This window comes from Trachemys scripta, chromosome 7 (genome assembly GCF_013100865.1).
Source record: "Trachemys scripta elegans isolate TJP31775 chromosome 7, CAS_Tse_1.0, whole genome shotgun sequence".
In the NCBI taxonomy this organism is placed as follows: Eukaryota; Metazoa; Chordata; order Testudines; family Emydidae; genus Trachemys; species Trachemys scripta.
In genome coordinates this window covers 125,552,636-125,573,049 of record NC_048304.1, presented here as the reverse complement: position 1 = coordinate 125,573,049, position 20,414 = coordinate 125,552,636, and the positions used below count along the sequence as shown (strand labels likewise).

Below are 20,414 nucleotides of genomic sequence, written 5' to 3'. Positions count from 1 at the left end.
CACTCCAGCCGTATTAGTGAAAAAACGTTTTTATTTCTGGCATTTAAAATCCCCTGTGCGGGAGGGGAGGGGCCCCCTGCCCCGCATGCCTGCTGGGGAGTCTCTGCTATCCCGCAGAGAGCCGCTCCCTTCCCTGCACATGCTGCCGGCCTGTCCCTGTGTCTCCGGACTGCAGCATGTCCCCCCCCAGGCAAAGCGCCCCAGTGCCGCGGGCTGCCTGCAGCCACGCTGGGGCTTGCTGGAGGGGTCTGGTGAGCGGAGCTGGGAGGCTCCAGGCAGCCGACTGGTGCTTCCCTCACGCTGGACACCCCTGAGGAGGATCTGCTAGTGCCAGGCTGGAGTGGGTCCAGGCTCTGAGGGCTGGTGCTGAGGGGCGGGTCCCACGCCCGTTAGATGGCCAGGAGAGGTGTGCGCGGCTCTGTCACACAGGGAGGACGGTCCCAGCTCAGGCCAGTTCCATGGGGCAGGTGTGTAGATGGCAGCAGGACACGGGTGAGCCAGTGTCTGGGGGAGGGAATAGAGCCCCGTGGTGAGAAGACAAGCCCTGGCTGCCAGTCCCCACAGCGGGGCCAGGCTGGCTCCAGCCCCTCTGGCCCTGCCCTCCCCCCGTTAGCTTCACAGGGCTGGGCTCTGGGCTCCGGCACTGCAGCAGGTGGTGCCAGTGTCCACCTCACTAGGAGCCCCCGTGTTGCGGGGGGGTAGTCCTACGTCACACGCTGAGACTGGGCCAGGCTCCAAAATCCTCCATGGGTGAGCACGGAGGCCAGGTGCCAGCTACCGGCCTGGTGAGTCTAACGAAGGGGTGGACGGAGCTTTGCAGTGATCTGCCCCAGGCGGCACTGAGTCAGCCGGAGAACCCAGGAGTGACTCCATCCTCCCTGGGTACCTGCCAGGCAGAGCCCAGCCACCCCCTCCCCCCGCAGCGGGGAGTCTACCAGTGTGTGTCCACGGGGCACCTGCCAGGCAGAGCCCAGCCACCCCCTCCCACCGCAGCGGGGAGTCTACCAGTGTGTGTCCACGGGGCACCTGCCAGGCAGAGCCCCAGCCCCCCACTCCCCCTCCCCCCTCGCAGCAGGCAGTCTACGTGCACGTGTCCACTGCGCAGCTGGTGGGCAGAGCCCCAGCCCACCCTCCCCCCGCAGCAGGGAGTCTACCTGCGCGTCTCCACTCCCAGGAACACCTTCCAGTTGTTGCAGGCGCCGTAGCTGTAGGGGTTCCTGAACACCTGTGACAAGGGAGGGAGGGCCGACGTCAGTCCCCGCAGCACAGCTGCCACAGCCCACCCCCGCCATCCCAGCCGAGAGCACGGGCCGCGCACTCACTCTGCCTTTCTTCTGCAGCCTCTGCCGCTCCTTCTTGTTGATGTGTCTCTCGATGCTGGTCTCCCCTCGGGTGATGAGGGCAGCGTGCCACAGCGTGAGGGCCCCCAGGGCCAGTGCTACTGAGCTGTGGGGAGAGCAGACAGGGGTGCTGATGGATGGTGGGGGGAGGGGCCAAGCTGAAGCATGCTGGGAACCCCAGCAGAGCCAGCTGCCTCCTTGCCCCAGGGAACCAAGGGAAGCGATTGGGCTCCTAAAGCGTGTTGCTGCAGGGAAAGGCCCAGGCTCGCCTGCCAATTCAGGGGGCACAGGCATGCTCGCCCCGCTGTGCCGGACACCCCTGCATGGGGCTGGCAGGTCTGCGCTGACTGGACCCAGTAGCCCAGCCCTGGACATGCTCCCAGCCCAGTTACCTGCACAGGACCCAGAGGTAGACTATGCTCTTGTGGAAGGCCCGCTGGCGGAAGGAGAAGGCGGGGGGCGGCGTCTGGTAGTACGTCTGAAAGGAAGGGCATGCGGGCAGGTTAGTCCAGACTAATGCTGGGCCTCCATAGCTGCTGGGGGCTACTCTACCCCCCCCCCCCCCCGCGATGTAAATGGCCCCCAGGGCCCGGGCAGCCAGAGCAGATGGATGGACAGACAGTGCATGGCCGGACAGACACCTTGCAAGAGACAGCAGCGCGAGCACAAAGCATTGGGCATGTGGCTGGTTCAGGGCAGCGATGGGACAGCCGCCAAGCAGGGCCTGCGGGCATTGCCAGAGCAAACGGCACAGATGGCACCCGCTGCGCCCCCAGACCAGGAACCCGCGTGGCACATGGGGAAGAGCTGTTCATACAATGCCAAGGTGCTGGGGCAATGTCCTGGCAGAGTCGCCTGGCCCATCCCAGCTCCTTCCAGCCCCTGCTCCAGCACAGACCACAGAGTGACTATGTAGCTGGCTGAGACTCCAGCTCCCAGCATGCAGTGCTCCAGGTCAGGGTGGAGCAGTGCATGCTGGGAGCTGTAGGCTCAGGGGGCAGCACCTTTTGGGGGGCTGTGGTGGACTCCTAGACACAACTCTGCCCCATGTTGCCTTCAGCAGCTAGGGGAGCGGGAATATCCCACCTGGTTGGCAGCCACCTGCAGTCTCTCCTTCTCAAGCATTTTCATTCTCTATTGGACGGAAAACATAGGGCGCCAGTTACACGTCTCACAGCAGGGGCGCCAGCACCCTCCCCCACGTGCCCAGCGTCCTTTGGCCCCACTCACCGGGGCGGGGCTGGCCGGGACCTCGTAAGCATGCGGCCAGGCTGCCAACCCAGGGGCAGGGGTTAAGCCCCAGCGAGAGGATGATGGGCACAGGACAAGGGCCTGGGCACAACAGCCACTAACGCCCTTGGCTGGCTCAGCTGAGCCGCCCCCCCGCCCCCCAGGCCTGGGGGCCCAGTCACCTCAATGGCAGCATAGGCCTCGCGGAACATGTCCCAGCTGCTGATGCCGCAGTAGATGCAGCCCATGGTCATGAAGAGGCAGAAGGAGAAGAAGTAGCGATGGTTGTAGTGTCCCACGCAGTTATTCAGCCACGCTGCGCCTGGGTTAAAGATGTGTAACGGGCCGGCGGGTGCAGAACCCCTCGGAGCCAGGCTGGCAAAGCCCCCCTGCCTCCTGCTGGCTGGCCCCACACTTCCCTGCCCAGGAACACCCAGGGAGCTCCTGCAGCAGGAAGGGGGCAGGAAAGCAGCCCCACAGGTTAAACTGGGAGCCCCAGCAGGCACTGCCCCATCTGGCGCTCACGGAGCCTAGCAGGCTGGGACCTGGCGTCTCGCAGGGCTGCACTTTTCAACCAGAGGTGCCCAGAGTCCAACAGGACGGGGTCACTGCCCGGCAAGTGCACCGAGACCCACAGAGTCCTCAGGAAGGTGCAAACCCTCCCCTTGATCAGCCCAGCCAGAAGCCTCCCTGCGCCCAACCTGCCAGGTGCTGCCTGTCTGTCTGCCAGCCATTCCAAGGGCAAGTTTCCGTGCATCCCCTTTCGGCAGCGCCAGGCGCTCAGTGAGCATCACGGATCCCCTGCCCAGCCTGCTGCACCCCCGGCTCATCGGCACCACTCGGGTATAAAGAGCTGGCCCCCAGAGTGCCAGGACAGCACAAAGACTGCCCCCCCATCCTACTGCTCCCCGTGCTGGGCAGGGGCTGCAGGGGTTTGCCGTTGCGGAAGGATACGGCAGTGATGGTCCATCTTCAGCACACACCTGGGAGAAGGAGAGCGGCACATGCTGAGTGCCATACACAGCAAGCCCGCGGCCGGGCTGCAGAGACGGGCACCAGCTGGGGTCTCCCATCTCAGCACAGCCTACCGGGACTGAGGCAAGAAGCCAGCGGAGCAAAGGGGGAGAGGACAGCTGCTCACCTGCTGCAGGTGCCCAGTGGTGCAGGGGGTGGGGAGCCCCTACCCATTGCAGATGCTGCAGTGGTGGGGGGGGCTAAGTGGGGGGAACACCTACCTGTTGCAGATGCTGCAGTGGTGCGTGCGGGCAGGCTTGGGGGAGATGCATTTCCTGCAGATGGAGACAGCCACGGTATTGCTCTTGGCCTGTGGAGGGAAGGGCGGGCAGGGCCGTCACCACTCAGCAGCTTCCCGCTAGGTCCCTTGGCCAGCCCGCTCAGGGCTGCCCTCACTGCCCCACCAGGACCCTGCTCGCCCCTTGCCCAGAGCCCACCGCAGGCTCCTCACCATCCGCCTTCAGCCACGCTGGAAACAGGCCCTGCCCCCAGCGCTGCCTGAGCCCCATGGCTCCGAAAGGCCGGGCAGACGGCTCTGGAGAGTCCAAGGAAGTGGTTCCAATGGGCCTGGACCAGGGGTGGCTCCAGGCATCAGCGCAGCAAGCGCGTGCCTGGGGCGGCCAGCCGCGGGGGGCGGCCTGCTGGTCGCTGTGAGGGCAGCAGTCAGGTGGCATGCCTGCGAGAGGTCCGCTGGTCCCACGATTTCGGCAGCAATTTGGCAGCGGGCAATTCTACGGGACCGGCAGATCACCCGCAGAAATGCCGCCGAATCCGCGTTACCAGCAGACTTCCCGCAAGCACGCCACCGAAGGCCGCCTGACTGCCGTGCTTGGGGCGGCAAAAAACATAGATCCGCCCCTGGCCCGGCCGTGGCCACTGCTCCCTGAGATGCACCAAGAACCTAATTGTCCACAGCGCCCCCTGCTGGGAGAGGCTGGAATAGCCAGGAGCTCCCCCCACAGCCAGCTCCTGCCCCGCTCCCCACAGCGCCCCCTGCTGGGGGAGTCTGGCGCTGGAGCAGCCAGGAGCCCCCCACACACACAGCCAGCGCCCCGCCCCGCCCCACTCCCCACAGCGCCCCTGGGGTGAAGAGGGACACAGCAGCTGGTGGCCCAGGCCTGCCCCACCTGCGGGGGGTTCCCTGGCGGGGTGGTGATGGCCATGGAGTAGTGGAAGAGGATCATGAGTAGGTTCCAGTGGCCGTAGGCGAGGTGCCAGCAGACCCAGCCGGGCGGGTAGGTCTGCAGGATGAGGGGCAGCAGGCAGATGTAGACAATGGCCACGATGGAGCTTGTCAGCACGATCACCAGCGCCACGAACACCTGCAGGGAGGAGCAGGAGAGGGCCTGAGCCCACCTCCCTTCTCCGCTCTGAGCCCCCAGCCCCAGCACACCCCCTTTCCTCAGCCCCAGTGCTCAGCACGCGCCCCCTTCTCCGCTCTGAACCCCAGCCCTCAGTGCACCCCCCAGCACACCCCCTTTCCTCAGCCCCAGTGCTCAGCGCGCGCCCCCTTCTCCGCTCTGAACCTCAGCCCTCAGTGCACCCCCCAGCACACCCCCTTTCCTCAGCCCCAGTGCTCAGCGCGCGCCCCCTTCTCCGCTCTGAACCTCAGCCCTCAGTGCACCCCCCAGAACACCCCCTTTCCTCAGCCCCAGTGCTCAGCGCGCACCCCCTTCTCCGCTCTGAACCCCCAGCCCCAGCACACCCCTCAGCGCGCACCCCCTTCCCCGCTCTGAACCCCCAGCACACACCCTTTCCTCAGCCCCAGTGCTCAGCGCGTGCCCCCTTCTCCGCTATGAACCCCAGCCCCAGCACACCCCCTGCCCACTCCATCCTTAGCCCCTAGGGATGTGGGGCACACAACTCTACACAGCTGATCCAGATTTTGTTGGTTTTCCCTCTCTGGCATGGTGCCTGGAGCTCAGGCAGGAGCACCGCTAAACAGGGTCTAGGAACGGGCAAAGCATGCTGGGACCCAATCCACGCCAGTGAGCACCCCCCTGCCAGCTCCAACTTGGGGGGCAGAAGGCTCTGGGGCTGGCACAGAGCTGGATTCCAGAGGGGAGAGGATGAGACCCCATTCCCTCTCCTGGCTCCCCAGCCCTGAGTAGAGGGGCACTCACCGCACCTGGCGCCCCCCACCCCCGCGGGGCACTCACCGCACCTGGCGCCCCCCCCCCCCCCCGGGGCGCCCCCCCCCCCTGGCGCCCCCCCCACCCCGTGGGGCACTCACCGCACCTGGCGACCCCACCCCCTGTGAGGCACTCACACCTGGCTCCCCACCCCCACGGAGCACTCACCACACCTGGCCCCCCCACCCCGCCGGGCACTCACCGCACCTGGCCCCCCCCNCCCACACCACCCCCCCCGCGCCCCCCCCCCCCCCCCCCCCCCCCGCCGGGCACTCACCGCACCTGGCCCCCCCACCCCGCCGGGCACTCACCACACCGAACCAGCGAGTGACGTGATCCACCAGCCAGTAGATGGGCTCGAAGAGGGAGTCCAGCAGCACGTCGCTGTTGGTGAAGGAGTTGTAGAGCAGGGAGCGCAGGCAGAGGTGCCCGTAGCGCCACAGCTGCTGTGCCCGCCAGGCCAGCCTGAACCTGCGCCGCCGGCCCACACGCAGGCACTTCACACAGAGCCGCATCACCGCTGCGAACGCCCGCTGGCGGCTCCTCATCCCTGCCACACACAGCCTGCGGGAGCAGAGCCCGGCTCAGAGCCCTCGCAGGGAGCGCCAGGGACGTTCCTACTTTCGCCCTGCTGGCAGCGCTCGCTGGCATGTCCAGCCCAGCCCCCGGGTGGGGGAAGCAGAGCCCGGCAAGGGGAATGAGCCCAGCTCCTGGGTAACTCCTGCAGCTCCCCGCCCCCCATCCCGGCTCAGGTGTTCACTGGCCCCAGCTCGCCTTTCCCACTCCAGACGCAGAAGAAACCAGAGATGGCGCTGAGGGCAGCACTGCTGGGCTGGCTCCAGGCTGCGAGTTCAGACCCTGCCAGCTCCTCCAGAGAGCCCCGCCTGGAACCGGGGACCCCAGAGGGGTTAAAAACCCACACTGCCATCTCCCACCCCAGCAGAGACGGCAGCCTCCCTCCTGGGCCTGAATCTAGCACTGGGGGCTATTTCCCTCTCGCCCAAATGCTCACAGCCCCCGTCTGGGTGAGCCCCACAAGTTATCCACCCCCCTCAGTCCAATTCATCTCGGGCAAGTCTGGGAGACAAGGCTGGATTGAGTTCCCATTGCACAGACCCTGGGCGGAGGCCCCCGGACGAGCTGGCCAGTGGGTGCAGCTGGCATTGGGCGTGGGGTGAATGGGGTGGGGCCCTGCCAGGCTGGGGTGCTCTGGCCTGGAGAGTCAGCTGGGAACCTGAGCCAGTCCCACACCAGAGCAAACAGATTCACCTCCTTGGGGCATGCCACAGCACCTCCAGCACTGACTAGGAGAGGCTGCCCCAGGACCCCGTGCCCGGGGCTCAGGCACAGAGCAGGCTGCAGCACACTGGGGCTGCCAGGACGGGGCCGCACGAGCTGGGGCCCTGGAGCCTGTCTCCCAGCCTAGCTAGCGCCCGTCTCTGGGGAGGAATCATGCTGAGCAGCGCCTCGGCCCAGCCTCTCTCAGACCCGTCTCCTGTCTCTGCCAGCACTTAGCCTCCCCCACTCTGTGCCCATTTCATCCTCGATTCCTCCAGTCCCCCCATCCTTCTTGTTGCCCTTCTCTGGGCTCCCCCCCATTCATCCCCCGTGCTCTGATATGGGGCTGGGGGTTCTCCCGCCGCAATCTCTTGGCTGTGATGTTCAGCTCTGCAGAATGTTCTACCTGGGAAAAGCTCTGACAGGTGAAGGGTACCACAGCATGTTCATGACTTAGCCCTGCACAGCCCGCAGGGGTCTTTTGAGTATGTCCCACTAAAAACGGGGGCGGTTTATTTAGGGAAATACTGTGGTGAATTAAAGTGCATGAACTGAGAAGCAGATGGGGGCAGCCAGGAGTGCACGCGGCACACCCTGCCCGCTGAGCTGGCATCTCCTCCAGGCCACGGGGCACAGGCTAAGGGTATTTCGGTGCCCGTCTTCGCCCCCGGTAGACAGAGGCTTGGAACAGGGGGACTCCCACAGGCAGGGGGATCTGCCCAGCATATGGGAGAGACAGGCTGGTCCTCGCCTCTGCCCTGGGCCGGGGCCCATCCCCTACGTGCCCAACCACCAGGGCAGCAGGCCCAGGGAAAGTGCGGGGGGGGGTCCCACACCAGGCTGTTCTGATGCGCCCATCACCATGGAACCTGGGCTCCGTGGCTCCCGCCTGGCAGGCGGCTCTGACGGGTGCAGCACCCCAGGGTGCCCATTGCGGTGCTCGACTGAACCGTGTGCTCGGGGCCTCGCCACCCCCGACGGGGCGTGTGTGACACTGACACACGGACTGGGGGAGATCCTGCGGGGGGGCGGAGTCAGGGGCCCAACCCCCAGGATGGTGACAGGGGGGTACACAGGGGGGCAGGAGAGAAACACACCCTCTGACACCCTGCCCCTGTCCCCCCCAGACCCCCCGCCCCTCCCCCTCTGAGACACCCCCAGACCCCCCGCCCCTCCCCCTCTGAGACCCCCCCANGGACCCCCTTCCTCTCCCCTCCCCGCTGGGTCCCCCCCTTGCGACCCCCCCCGGCCGGGCCTGACTCGGGCTGTCCCTAGGCGAGCGGCTCTGCAGCCTGGAGGAGGGCGCGGCGGGCAGCGGGACCTACACCCGGCATGGCTACGTGTGCGCGGCGCTGGCCGGCTGCCTGGCGAAGACGAGCGAGGACGGAGCGGTGAGGGGGTCCTGGAGCTGGGCCCGGGGGAGGAATACGCCTCGGACCGGGGAGATTCCCCGCTGCTGTCCGGCCCCGCGGGGTCCATCGCGGCTGCACTTGGAGGCTGCCGGTGCCTGGGCTCGGGGCAGGGTGGGGTGTGTCCAGCCTCCCCCCGACCCCATTTCCCACCCTGGCCCAGGGAACCATCTGGTGGGGCGAGAGCTGCCCTTGGGGGGCGATAGGCATGGCTGGGATATTGGGATAGAAGGGTACAGTTCGCTCAGGAAGGACAGGCAGGAAAAAAGGGAGGAGGTGTTGCCTTAGGTATTAAAAATGTATACAGTTGGACTGAGGTTGAGATGGAAATAGGAGACAGATTTGTTGAAACTCTCTGGGTAAGGATAAAAGAGGTGAAAAACAAGGGTGATGTCATGGTAGGGGTCTACTACAGACCACCTAACCAGGAGGAAGAGGTGGATGAGGCTTTTTTAAACAACTAACAAAATCATCCAAAGCGCAAGACTTGGTGGTGATGGGGGACTTCAACTCCCCAGACATCTGTTGGGAAAATAACACAACAGGGCACAGATTCTCCAGCAAGTTCTTGGAATGTACTGGAGACAATTTTTTATTTCAGAAGGTGAAGAAAGCTACTGGGGGGAGGCTGTTCTAGATCTGATTTTGACAAATAGGGAGGAACTGGTTGAGAATTTGAAAGTGGAAGGCAGCTTGGGTGAAAGTGATCATGAAATGGTCGAGTTCATGATTCTAAGGAATGGTAGGAGGGAGAACCACACAATAAAGTCAATGGATTTCAAGGTGGCAGACGTTAGCAAACTCAGGGAGTTGGTTGGTCAGATCCCATGGGAAGCAAGTCTAAGGGAAAAACAATTGAAGACAATTGGCAGTTTTTCAGAGAGACATTATTAAGGCCACAAGAGCAAACTATCCCACTGCGTAGGAAAGATAGGAAGTATGGCAAGAGACCCCCTGGCTTAACCAGGAGATCTTCAATGATCTGAAAATTTAAAAAAAAGAGTCCTACAAAAAGTGGAATCTAGGTGAAATTACAAAGGATGAATATAAACAAATAGCACAAGTACTTGTACACAGGGACAAAATTAGAAAAGCCAAGGCACAAAACGAGATCAAACTAGCTAGAGACATAGAAGGAAACCAGAAAACATTCTACAAGTACATTAGAAGCAAGAGGAAGACCAAGGACAGAGCAGGCCCATTACTCAACCAGGGGCAGTTGAGTGGAGACTAGATCAGATTACAAAGGATGAATATAAACATGGGCTAGCCCCCAGCTCCGCCGACACCCTCCCCAGGGCTGGAGCCACAAGCCCAGACCCCGCAACGGCAGTACCAGAGGAGGCAGAGCCTCCCCTGGCCTTTATACCCACCGCCCATGAATATAAAGAAATAACTCCAGTCTGTGGGGACAAAACTAGTGCTCAGTCCTGCGTGGGGCTGTGGGGGCTGACGGTCTGGACTGACTAAGTCCCTTGGCCGAGCTGGGCCTGGTGGACGTGGCACGTGCCAGTTGCTGTCTCTGTAGGAGGTGGGAGATACTGGTGCCAGGCGCTGGGCTAACCGGAGGCTCTTCTCTCTGCGCCTGTGCAGCTGCCGGTGGTGTCTGTGGTGAGAGACGCCGAATCCCAGCTCCTGCCCGATGTAGGGGCCATCGTGACGTGCAAGGTAAAAGCAGCCGAACCCGCCAGGCCTGCAGGGTCTGTCTCACCACAGGGGCACCGCGTCTGGGGTGACATGGAGAGTGCTTTGGGGGAGAGGGGGAAGGGCAGGAGTCCTCTGCAATAGATGCCCAAGTAACGACCGGAAAATTTTACAAACCTTCCCCTCTGCTGCACAGCCTGTGGACGATGCCCTCTCTGCCCTTGTGCCAGCTTCTCCCGAGGGGCTGGCAGGCTGGCCTGGGGCTGGGAGAGGAAGGGAGCCTCTTGGCTCTACAGCACCAGTATCAACGAGGCCACACTCTGCTCTGGGCCTGGGTGCCACAAGCTGCTGCGTCTCATCTCCTTGTCTGGTGGGGCAGGTGTCAGTATGGTGGACCCCCCCCATCTCTCAGCCTAGAGGCCATGGAGGGTGTGGGCCATGGAGGCTGAATTCCTGCTTTCCACCAGGCTGGCCCTGCTCTGGGGAAGAGGTGGAGGCCTTTGTCCCTGGGGCTGTGGGGCAGGCATTAAATCCTGGCGTGCTTGGCTCCTGTGTCAGGCTGGAGGGGAATGGGGTGCTCTTTAGGGGGAGCTGGGTCTGTCTGGCATGGAGCACCCCACCCTGCTGTGCCAGTGACCCTGGGAGCAGGAAGGAGTGGCATTAGGTCCCCTAGAGGAGAGCCAGGAGGTGCCAGTCCCTGCTGGTCTCGCTGCCCAGTACATGGGCACCTCTGGGGGCAGTGCTCAGCCCAGGGTTCATGTCACTCTCTCCCCACAGGTGTGCAGCATTAACTCTCGCTTTGCCAAGGTGCACATCCTGTACATCGGCTCCACGCCGCTGAAATCCGCCTTCCGAGGCACCATACGGTAGGGCCTGGCCTCGTCTGCTCTTCCCTGGGGGAGGGCTGGGTTCCTGCTGGTGTCTTAGTACAGGTCTGCCCCCGCCCCAAGCTCAGTAATCCCACTGCTGCCTTATCTAATGCCTTCCACCCAGCCCCAGCCAGTGTCCTGGGGAACAGCCTGTCCCGGAACACGGGGCAGTTACTGCTGGGCCTCAAAAGAAAGTGGGAGTAGCCCTGGGCCTTGCTGCCCAATGGGAATGGGCCGGTCTGCCTGCCCCGGTACTAGGATCCCTCTGTCTCTTCTTACAGGAGAGAAGACATTCGAGCCACAGAGAAGGACAAGGTCAGTTGGATGCTGCCTGCTTCTGTTACTGCCTAGCGCGGCAGCTGACATCCCTCCTCCCCGCGTGTGCAGCCATAACCCCCACCCCCGCATGGGTCACCCCACTCACCTCTCCCTGTCTGCAGCTGTAACCCCACCCCCCTGGCATGGCTTGCCCCACTCATCCCCTGGCCTGCTCAGGACAGGCTCCCTCTGGGAGGAGGGTTTGCCAAGTTCGTGTGTCCCCCCCCCCCCCCCCCAGCTCTCTGAAGGGAGTCCCCCTCTGGGCCAGGCTGAGCAGGGTGCAGTGTTTTGGGGCTTGCTGCTGTCCCTTGGGGGGAGGGGGGTCTGTACCCCGCTGCTCCAAAGGGGCTGTTGTCAAGGTAATGGGACTGGCTGGACCTGGCTGTGGTCAAGGTAATGGGACTGGCTGGACCTGGCTGTGTGGCTCCTCTCTGCACAGGGGACTGGCCTTGGTCCAGGCCAAAGCTGCTCTCCTGCCCCCCTCCCCCACTAACCTGGGCCTTGTGTTCTCTCTGGCAGGTGGAAGTTTACAAGAGTTTCCGTCCTGGGGACATAGTCCTGGCCAAAGTGGTATCCTTCCCTGCAGTGGTGGGGTGGGGTGGGGTGGGGAGCGGCCAGCCGGGCTTTTCCAGCCCAGCCCTGGAGCCTTTTCCCTTAATCTGCCTGTGCCTAGATCTCCCTGGGGGACATGCAGTCCAACTACCTGCTGAGCACGGCGGAGAACGAGCTGGGCGTGGTGGTGGCTCACAGTGAATCAGGTAAAAGTCGCTGGCTCCACGGGCCTGGCAGGGAGAGCTGGCCGGCAGCCTTGCCTCCACCTCCCTGCTACCTCTGGGCCTCCCCTGGGGGGAGAGGATTTGAGCTGCTGGGAGGAATGAGCATCAGGCCCCTGTCCTGGGCATTAACGGCTCACAGCCTGGGAGTGGGTAATGGCTTTCTCTGGTGCTCAGCGAGGGATTGGGAGCCAGGATTCCTGGGTTCTGTTGCTAGGCCTGCCTTTGCCTCGGCAGGCCCCTGTGTTCTCCTCCAGCCAGTGGGGAGGGGAGGCTGGGTGATGCTCCACACAGCACTGTGGGCCCTTGGGAGGAGGCACTGGCAGGACTCTCCCCAGCGGGAGCTGCAGTCCTGTGGGTGCTTGGAACGTTCCTTAGTCCGAGCCCCTCTCCGCTGGACAGGCAGATCCCAGCCCCCGGGAAGCTGGACAGTGACCTGTTGTTCTTGGCTCTAGGGGCACAGATGGTGCCGATCAGCTGGTGTGAGATGCAGTGCCCCAGGACACACTCCAAGGAGCTCCGCAAGGTGGCACGAGTGCAGCCGGAGTTCCTGCAGACCTAGCTGGCCACCCTGCTTCCAGACTGGGCCCCGTCCCTGCTGCAGGCCAGCCTGAGCCACCGGCTTTGGGCCCTGGCACGGGAGCTGCAGGCAGCCAGCCTGTGCCTCCGTTGTCATCCCTTAACCAGAGCAACCCCTGCAGGCCAGTGCGTGCAGCCTGCACTTCCTGGAGCATGCAGTGGATTTTGGATTGTCTTAAGGCTAGCGTAGGGGGAGCAGGGTCCCCTATGTCCTTCTGCAAGTGGTAGCCCCTGCCAGGGCCCTGCTCTCCAGTTAGGTTTTTAAACTGTTGTGCCATGAACAATAAATTATTCTTGAAGGGCACTGGGCTCCTGTCATGCTGATGAGGATACTGCTTGACTGACTGTGGTGCTGTGCCCACAAGTTGGAATCCAGGGCCTGGGAGCTCCTGCCTGGGCACTGGAGAGCCAGCATGACTGACCATTGGTAGGGGCCCCTGTCCCACTCGGTTCCCAGGCTTAAATAGAACCACCCTAGGGGGCTGCCCCTACTGGCCAGCCTTGGCTTTCCCCTGGGCACTTCTCCAGGAAGGTGTGCACTGTCCAGGAGCAAGAGGCCAGGCTCAATAACTGGCCTCAGGGGTGTGGGCAAACAGCCAGGGCCAAGACAAGGGAGGATTGCCCCCTCTAATGCTGCAGTCCTCGCACTGCTCCTGAGAAGGGGGTGTCTGAATCCCTCTTACATCTTCTAAAGTCAGTTTTCATGACCCCTTACATTTCCACTAAGCTACCCAGCCCCTGGGTCCCACTAACCCCGTGTAATGGAGTGGGGAGGGGAAGCAGCAGCAGATGGGAGAGCCTACCAGAGGGGGTTCTGTTCAGTGTGTTCCCTTGAGGAGTTCAGGTGGCACAAGGCCTGGGCCCCCTGCACAGCCCCAGTGCCAGCCCAGGGAAAGCCTAGGCATTGCGGGAGCCCCCTTGGGAGTTTGCCTCCTATCCCTCCAGCTCCAGCAATGCAGGGCAGGAGTCACCGCTCAGAGGCCCACTAGCTACAGCCGCTGGGAGAACACTGCAGCACTGGCAGGGGCTGGGTGGAGCAGGGCAGGCCCAGCTGTTTTGTAATCAGTAGTGTAGCAGGGCCTGCTCCTTTCCAGCAGGTGTTCCAGGGGTCTGGGCTCCAGGAGCAGCTGGAGGGATTGTGCCCCACAGAAAGGGAGACCAGACTGTGTGCCATGGGTGGAGGTGGAGGAAAGGGAACCAGGGACCCTGTATGGTCCCAAGGCCCAGCTGGGATAGACAAAGGCCCTAGTGTGTGTACCTGGTGTCACAGGCTGCCCAGGGAGCCTGCCTGCATGCCCCTACTCGCCCCAGTCCCAGCACTGGAGGGCCCTGCCAAGGGACGCGACAGACACAGCAGCTATTGCACATCACTCCTTTATTGTACTTAACGAGACAACCGCTCTTGTTGGACAGTGACACTAGACCCAGTGCAGACCCAGGCTCACGGCGAGGCCAGTGCCAGGGACACAAGCGCGTGGGCTAACATACAGGAACCGTGTTTCACTAGCACTACACAGCAGGCAAGGGGGCAGGGCCGACGCTAGCTCCACACCACACTGCTCCATATGCCCCCCTCCCCAGTCCGTGGCTGAAGGCAATAAATTAAAGAGCTGGCCCTGGAGAGCTAGGTACAATCGCTGGGCGCATGCACCCCCACACCCCGAGAACGCAGCACCCCAAACATGGCCCTTTTCAAGAAGTAAACCAGGACAAAACCCCCCAGGGGCATGGGAGAGCAAGACTGGTCCCTGACTCACAGCAGCATTCACACCTCGCTCCGCTGGTCCATGCTCACACACCTGGAATGACTACATCAAGCAACAGTAAAACTCGTGACAATGACAAGAGCTCCCCATGAGCTCAAGCACAGCTAGGAAGGCCCAGGGTGACTGTCTAGGGAATGCTTGGGTTGGCCAATACCTTACACAGTCACTGGTCTAGCCCAGGGTCGCTGGAGCCTTGCAGAGGCGGTTACCACCTGGCTATGGCTATTGGGCTTCCCCCATCTGTGAGGAGAGGTTCCCAGATGCCTCTGCAGTCTAGCTGGCCTGTGGGTTTGCAGGGTTGTCTACGGAGGGATGCAGTCCCAGGGAGCTGGCTCTGTACTCGGTTCTTAAAGGCTGTGGGCAGTGTGTGCAGGAGAGGGGTGGGAAGGGGGCTCATCTACTGCTCACAAGCCTCCACTACCTGCCTTCACTTCTTGGCTTTGCCCTGAGCCGCCACAGCCTCCATGGCCTTGCGGACAGTCTCCTCGTCCCCCAGGAACTGCATGGGCTTGATGGGCTTCAGGTTCTTGTCCAGCTCGTAGACGATGGGGATGCCGGTGGGCAGGTTGAGCTCCATGATGGCCTCTTCGGACATGCCTGCAAACATAAGGCACAGTCACCCACTGAGACCCGCAGCAGGGAGCGGAGTCCCAGCAACGCTCCGGGAGAGGGTCGCTGGGCAGGGGACGGAGTTCAGTTAGACACACGCGCTGGCAGGTGCCGACACCTTGCCGAGCCTGGGGCCAAGCCAGGCCGCAGCCCCACCGATTCGCAGGAAGCTGAGGGCATGAGGCTGCCGTACCTTCCAGGTGCTTAACAATCCCTCGCAGGCTGTTGCCATGGGCGGCAACGAGAACACGCTTGCCCTCCTTGATCTGGGGGACGATCTCTTCGTTCCAGAAGGGCAGGGCCCGGGCAATGGTGTCCTTCAGGCTCTCGCAGGTCGGCAGTTGGTCCTCGGTCAGGTCGGCGTAACGACGGTCCTGGGGAACAACCACCAACAGCCCTCAGTCACCGTGGACATGGGCAGCAATGCCTAGCTAACAAAGAGCTTTGGGCTCATGGCGAGCTGCCCCCGATGTGGTCACTGGGAGCCCCTGCAGGGAGCCCCACTGTGACGTTAGGAGTAGGGGTATAATATTTCATTGGAAGGTGACAGGGCCAGAAAGTTAATTAACTCACAGACTGACCTGACCCATGGGTGAACCTTAAGGACTGGTTAGGAAGATTTGTAAATGGACAGAGCTTTGAAATGCAAGTCTGCATTGTTAGAGATCTCAAAAGTAGATGTTTGCTCAGGTCTTGTGATGTAAGCAAACAAGTCTGGTCTATTGCAATTACTTTAATTCAAAGATCAAAAAAGGAATATTAACATTTATGATGATACTTGAGGGAAATAGTATTATTGTCTCTCTGTCTCTTTGAAGGTTGTGGTAACTGTATCTGAACTGTGTAATGGATAAATTACCCTGTGCTAGTTGCCAGGATGTTTGGAAGGAGAGTTAGGCCTATTGTTTTCTCAGGCCAAAAGGCTGCTGGAAATGTATAAGAACCTTGGGACACAACCCTGCTTCATCTCAGATCTGCTTTGGGTTTCAAGGATTGAGATCCCCAGTCACTGACTGGAGCCACCCTGAATATTGACATTGGACTATAACCTATGGACTATTTCTAAAAGGACTTTTGGCAACTACAAGTTCACCTCTGCCATGTATCTGAACCTCAAGAATTGAATTCAAGTCTGTATGTAGGTTGATCTTTTAACCAACACTCCCTCTCTTTTCTTTTTTAATAAATTTTAGTTTAGTTAATAAGAATTGACTATAGTGTGTATTTTGGGTAAGATCTAAGTTATAATTGGACCTGGGTATGTGGCTGATCCTTTGGGGGTGGAAGAACCTATTATTTTACATGATGGGAGAAGATTTTCAGTAACCATCATCGTATCTGACAGGTGTGTCTGGACGGAGGCCTGAGGCTGGGCACTTTAAGGGAACTGCATTGTTTGGACTTCTGAGTAACCAGTGAGATAATACAGGAGCTGTTTTGTGTGGCTTGGTAAATCTAAGTATTGGAATAACCACCAGCTTTTGGGGTTTATCTGTCCCATTTTGTTTGCAGTTCACCTTAATTGAGTGACCTCAGCTGGCTCCCACGGGCAGCACCATCATGCCCACCCACCACTCTGCTGTCCTGGTCTGGGTCCCCACAGGGTTACTGCGGGGGGGGGGGGGGGGAGAGATGACAACCCAGCTCTGCACAGCAAACAAATCGGTTACAGAGTGACCCAGACCCAGGGTACGATTAGGCCAGGAAGCCTTTTCTAGTTCCTAATCCTCCCCTGGATTGCTGTGCGTTTCCCATGGCTAGTGGACATTCAGTCACCTGTCAGCTGGGTTCTGGGGGCTGCAGGCCCCTATCTAGGAGCAGGGTTTCACTGCAGAGCAGACACCCCAGGGAGCTACACGGGACTGTAATGATTAACAGCGTAACAGGGCTCCCAGCCCCTGCCTGTGCAGTGCCTAGTGGAGTCAGTATCTTCTCATGGCACAAGACAGCGAGCAGAGATTGAGACCAGCAGTTAGCACTGCTGGCTGGTCTCAATCTCTGCTCGCTTCTGAGATCATTACAGTCACTGGTGACATGGAGTCAGGGTGGAGCTGCATGCCAGAAACCACAATGGGGGAAGAGGTGCCCAGGCCGTGCCAAGTGCCCCTCCACCCCAGCCCTAGGCTGCGAGACCAGGAGCTGTGGGAAGAGGACTGTCTGGTTTGACCATTGAACAAAAACACCTGGGAAAGATTTCATTTGGGGTTGCCCTAAAACAACAATTATTGGGTTTTTTTTTGCCAAAAACGACAAACTTGAAAATTGTTTTGGATCGAACGAAGCATTTTGCCCCCATGTTTCCCCTCTGAAATAGCCGAACTATCTACGTTTCAACTCGCATATAGTTCTTTTGGCCAACCCGATTTGCCAAATCTCTGCACAGTTTTGGTCGACCCAAAGCTGCATTTTTCAGCAAATAACGTATTCATCCCCAAAATGTCACCCAGCTCCAGTTAGGACTATGCAGTAGCACCCCTTGCCCCCCATTCACACAGGATCCCACAGAACAGCAACCCTCGTGCCAGCCAGCCTTCTCCCCAGCCCAGAGGCCCCACATTCGGCAGTTGTGGGGAGAGGGGAGAAGGCAGAGCTGCGAGGGCCCCACCTTACCTTGCTGATGGTGCTGTAGAAAGGGTGGTCTGGTTCCATGGGAGGTGGTGGGATGTCATAGGAACGCCTCCAGATCTTCACCTGGGCCTCCCCATGCTTAGCAGCTGTCTCAGCCTTGTTGAGGCCTGTCAGGCCTCCATAGTGCCTTTCATTGAGGCGCCAGGTCCTCACCACAGGCAGCCACATCTGGTCGATGGCATCCAGCACTATCCAGAGAGTGCGGATTGCCCGCTTCTGGACAGAGGTGAAACAGATGTCGAACTCGTAGCCGGCATCTGGAAGGGATCAGAACCCCGAGACCATCAGCGCACAGCGCCCACGAGAGGCAAACAAAGGGGGTGGGGGGCAGATGCCAGGAGTCTCATGCTGGGAGTACTTCCCTCTCTTAGTCCCACAAGCCAGGCTCTGTCGATCTCCCCACCACCAGAGACTGCACTGGTCCCCAGAACTCCCTGGCCCTAGCCCTTCCGGGGCGCCACTGCCTACAGCCCCGCTTTACGCCCAGCCCCAGCAGGCCTCCAGTGCACTCAGAATTCAACCAGAGGCAATGCGGTATGGGCTCCACCCATGGCATCAGGTTTGGGAGGTCACATTAGCTCCCATCATCTGGTCTCAGGGGCCTGCATTGATTTGTCCTCAGGCTGAGCAGCTGGCGTAACCCGATGGACCAGCCTGCGAGTCACAGGAAATCTTTTGCCTCAGAAGGGCTTTAAACTGCTGAGTCCCTGACGCTTCGCCGCAGACCCTCTGCTCTCCTCAGTGCCTGATGAGGGCGAACGTGCCCCCTCCACAAGCTGGCCCCCCTTCCACAGCCTGGCCAAGCTGTGTCTACCAATCACAAGGCAGCTCAGCTCACTGAAGTGGAAAGACAGGATGCTTATGTAATCTCAGTGCGGTGGAGCCAGGCAGCCACTGCTTCCTCTCCAGAGCTCGGGGAGCATGTGGGGAGAGCTGCAGGTTCATAGGGCAGGGCTGGAGGAGAGAGAGCCCCCTCCCCGACCAGAGGAGCTCTATCACTGTCCTGAATCCATCTCAGCAACATGAGAGCGTCTATAAGCTCTGGCCAGACACAACACTGAGTGGGTGGCTAAGGACCCCCAGGCCTGAGCCGTACCCCCACATGGGCCAGAACGGTGGGGAGCATGATGCAGCGCTGACAGTTGCGCCAGGCCGGGCCTCCCCTGCAGAGGCACGTGAGCTGTCAGCCAGCAGTGGCGCACGGTACAGAGGACAGCTCCACACACGGAGTTCTAAGGAACACTGGCTGCTGCAGCCAGGAACTGGGGGCTCCACCCCCACCACTGATCCTGATAGGCAATACAGCTCCTCCGAAAACGAGGCCACTTCTCCCCTGCAGTGCGCCTGCCCCACAACACGCCCCACGCTGAAGATGACCAGGGCTCTGAGGAGAAGGGGCAATAGGGTTACGCGAGGCTGCTGACTGGGTTCCAGGGTGCGGCGGAAGGGCAGTGCAGCTTGCTGGCGCCCGCCTGGCACCCGACTCATCTCACCCAGGATCACACTGCACACGTTCTCCTCCCATCCCCCCGGTGCCCAGGACAGAGTGGCCAACCTGCGTGAGAACCAGCACGGGCTGTGACTTGCCAGAGCAGCTTCAGCACAGATTTGCTTAGACGCGGTCTATTCTGGGACATTTTTGCTTCACACACTCCGGCAATGTGATTAGATAAACTAAGCTCTGTCCCACCCCAGGGCCTGCTGGGCCCGCGCCTATCGCATTCTGCCGCGCCCAGGTAGCATCTGCAGAAGGAATGAATCAGGCACTCTGCTGCCTAGTGTCTCATTTTGAGTCTAGCAAGCAAGAGGGATGAAATAGGTCCTGCAATTTCCTGTCAATGACTCTGCTTCCCTCACAGGGCTGTGGGGAGGGAAACACGCCAGCACTTGTAACCCACAGCCAGAGCACGCCCTTTCTCCCTGCTCCCCAGAGAGAAGAGGGCTGTGTGTCCAGTCACGGCTGAGATGTGCCCGCATCACTTCCGAATGACTCAGCGCCAGGGAGAGAGACAGAGGAGTCCTGGCAAAGGCAGCCTGTCAGAGCAGAGCATCTCGCACAGCACAGTGCTGCAGCCCCACGTGAGGGATGGGAGAAAACGTGCTGGGGGAGTGGGGGGCACGAAGGAAGCACTGTGCAGGGGGATAATGCACAGCCCTTCCACACCATATTTCAGAGGGGCTCAAAACACTTTATCCTAACGAAACTGGGCTCTCCCAGCGTCCATCCAGGATTAACTCCGCTTCAGGGCCAGAACGGCATGCGGAGGCCCTCCGTGGGGATGGGCAAGTACTACTCCATTTTGCAGACGGTCAGAGGCAGAGACAGGACAGACTTGCCCAAGGTCACAACATGTGTCAATGGCAGAGCCGGGAATGGGATCCAGGACTCCGGGCTGATCAGCCCCTTTATGGGCGAGATTCTTTACAGCCTGGGGGCCAAAGCTCAGCTCCTACCCCGTCCAACAGGGCCCAGGCTGTGCCCTGGCAGGGACCAGGCCCAACGGATCGGCTCCTTTTTACTCACGCTGAACGCAGCCTGCGCTGGGCACCCCCGAGCCCGCAGCATCCTCCCCGCAGCGCCCCCCCCGAAGCACCCTCCTGCCCGAGCCCTTGGCAGCAGCACATCCCTGCACAGCTCCCGCGGGACAGCACCAAGCCCAGCACCCCCAGGCAGGGGGCGGCCCCTCGCCAAGCCAGGCACGTGCCTGGGGAGCGCCCCAGGGGCAGGGGGCGCTGATGGGCTCCACGCTTCCCACTGCCCCTTACGGTGGGCTGGGCCTCGGCTGCTGCCCCCAGCCCCCCACGCAGCGGATGCTGCGTGGGGG

General features: G+C 61.1%; 3 protein-coding genes across 4 annotated transcripts in view; 1 reads left to right on the top strand and 2 right to left on the bottom strand.

Annotated features, from left to right (window-relative positions):
• Positions 1-13: 13 nt before the first annotated feature.
• ZDHHC16 (zinc finger DHHC-type palmitoyltransferase 16) lies at positions 14-7,838 on the bottom strand. Of its 2 annotated transcripts, XM_034777427.1 has the most exons (10): positions 6,028-7,835; positions 4,712-4,906; positions 3,806-3,894; positions 3,525-3,553; positions 2,753-2,886; positions 2,427-2,474; positions 1,733-1,818; positions 1,323-1,446; positions 1,155-1,225; positions 14-504 (listed from the first exon to the last, which is right to left on the bottom strand). In XM_034777427.1, exons 1-10 carry the CDS (start codon positions 6,262-6,264, stop codon positions 390-392), a joined length of 1,128 nt encoding a protein of 375 aa, XP_034633318.1. In that variant the 5' UTR covers positions 6,265-7,835; the 3' UTR covers positions 14-389. The 2 variants fall into 2 exon arrangements, with proteins under 2 accessions (XP_034633318.1, XP_034633319.1); XM_034777428.1 differs by lacking the exon at positions 2,427-2,474 and having other exon boundaries at positions 6,028-7,838.
• Positions 7,839-8,253: 415 nt separating this feature from the next.
• Positions 8,254-12,890, top strand: EXOSC1 (exosome component 1; the record flags this gene model as incomplete). The annotated part of the gene is made up of 7 exons (XM_034776293.1): positions 8,254-8,385; positions 9,997-10,071; positions 10,825-10,913; positions 11,198-11,231; positions 11,754-11,804; positions 11,908-11,992; positions 12,463-12,890. Coding segments are annotated over 7 exons (573 nt in total), but the record flags the coding sequence as incomplete, so codon positions are not given.
• Positions 12,891-13,944: 1,054 nt separating this feature from the next.
• Positions 13,945-20,414, bottom strand: part of PGAM1 (phosphoglycerate mutase 1) — a 6,936-nt gene continuing 466 nt past the window's right edge. The window contains exons 2-4 of the mRNA XM_034776292.1: positions 17,572-17,846; positions 15,155-15,335; positions 13,945-14,949 (exon numbers count right to left, since the gene is read on the bottom strand). Of these exons, the coding sequence (XP_034632183.1) occupies positions 14,780-14,949; positions 15,155-15,335; positions 17,572-17,846 (626 nt within the window). The 3' untranslated portion in view covers positions 13,945-14,779. The remainder of the gene's footprint in view (positions 14,950-15,154; positions 15,336-17,571; positions 17,847-20,414) is intronic.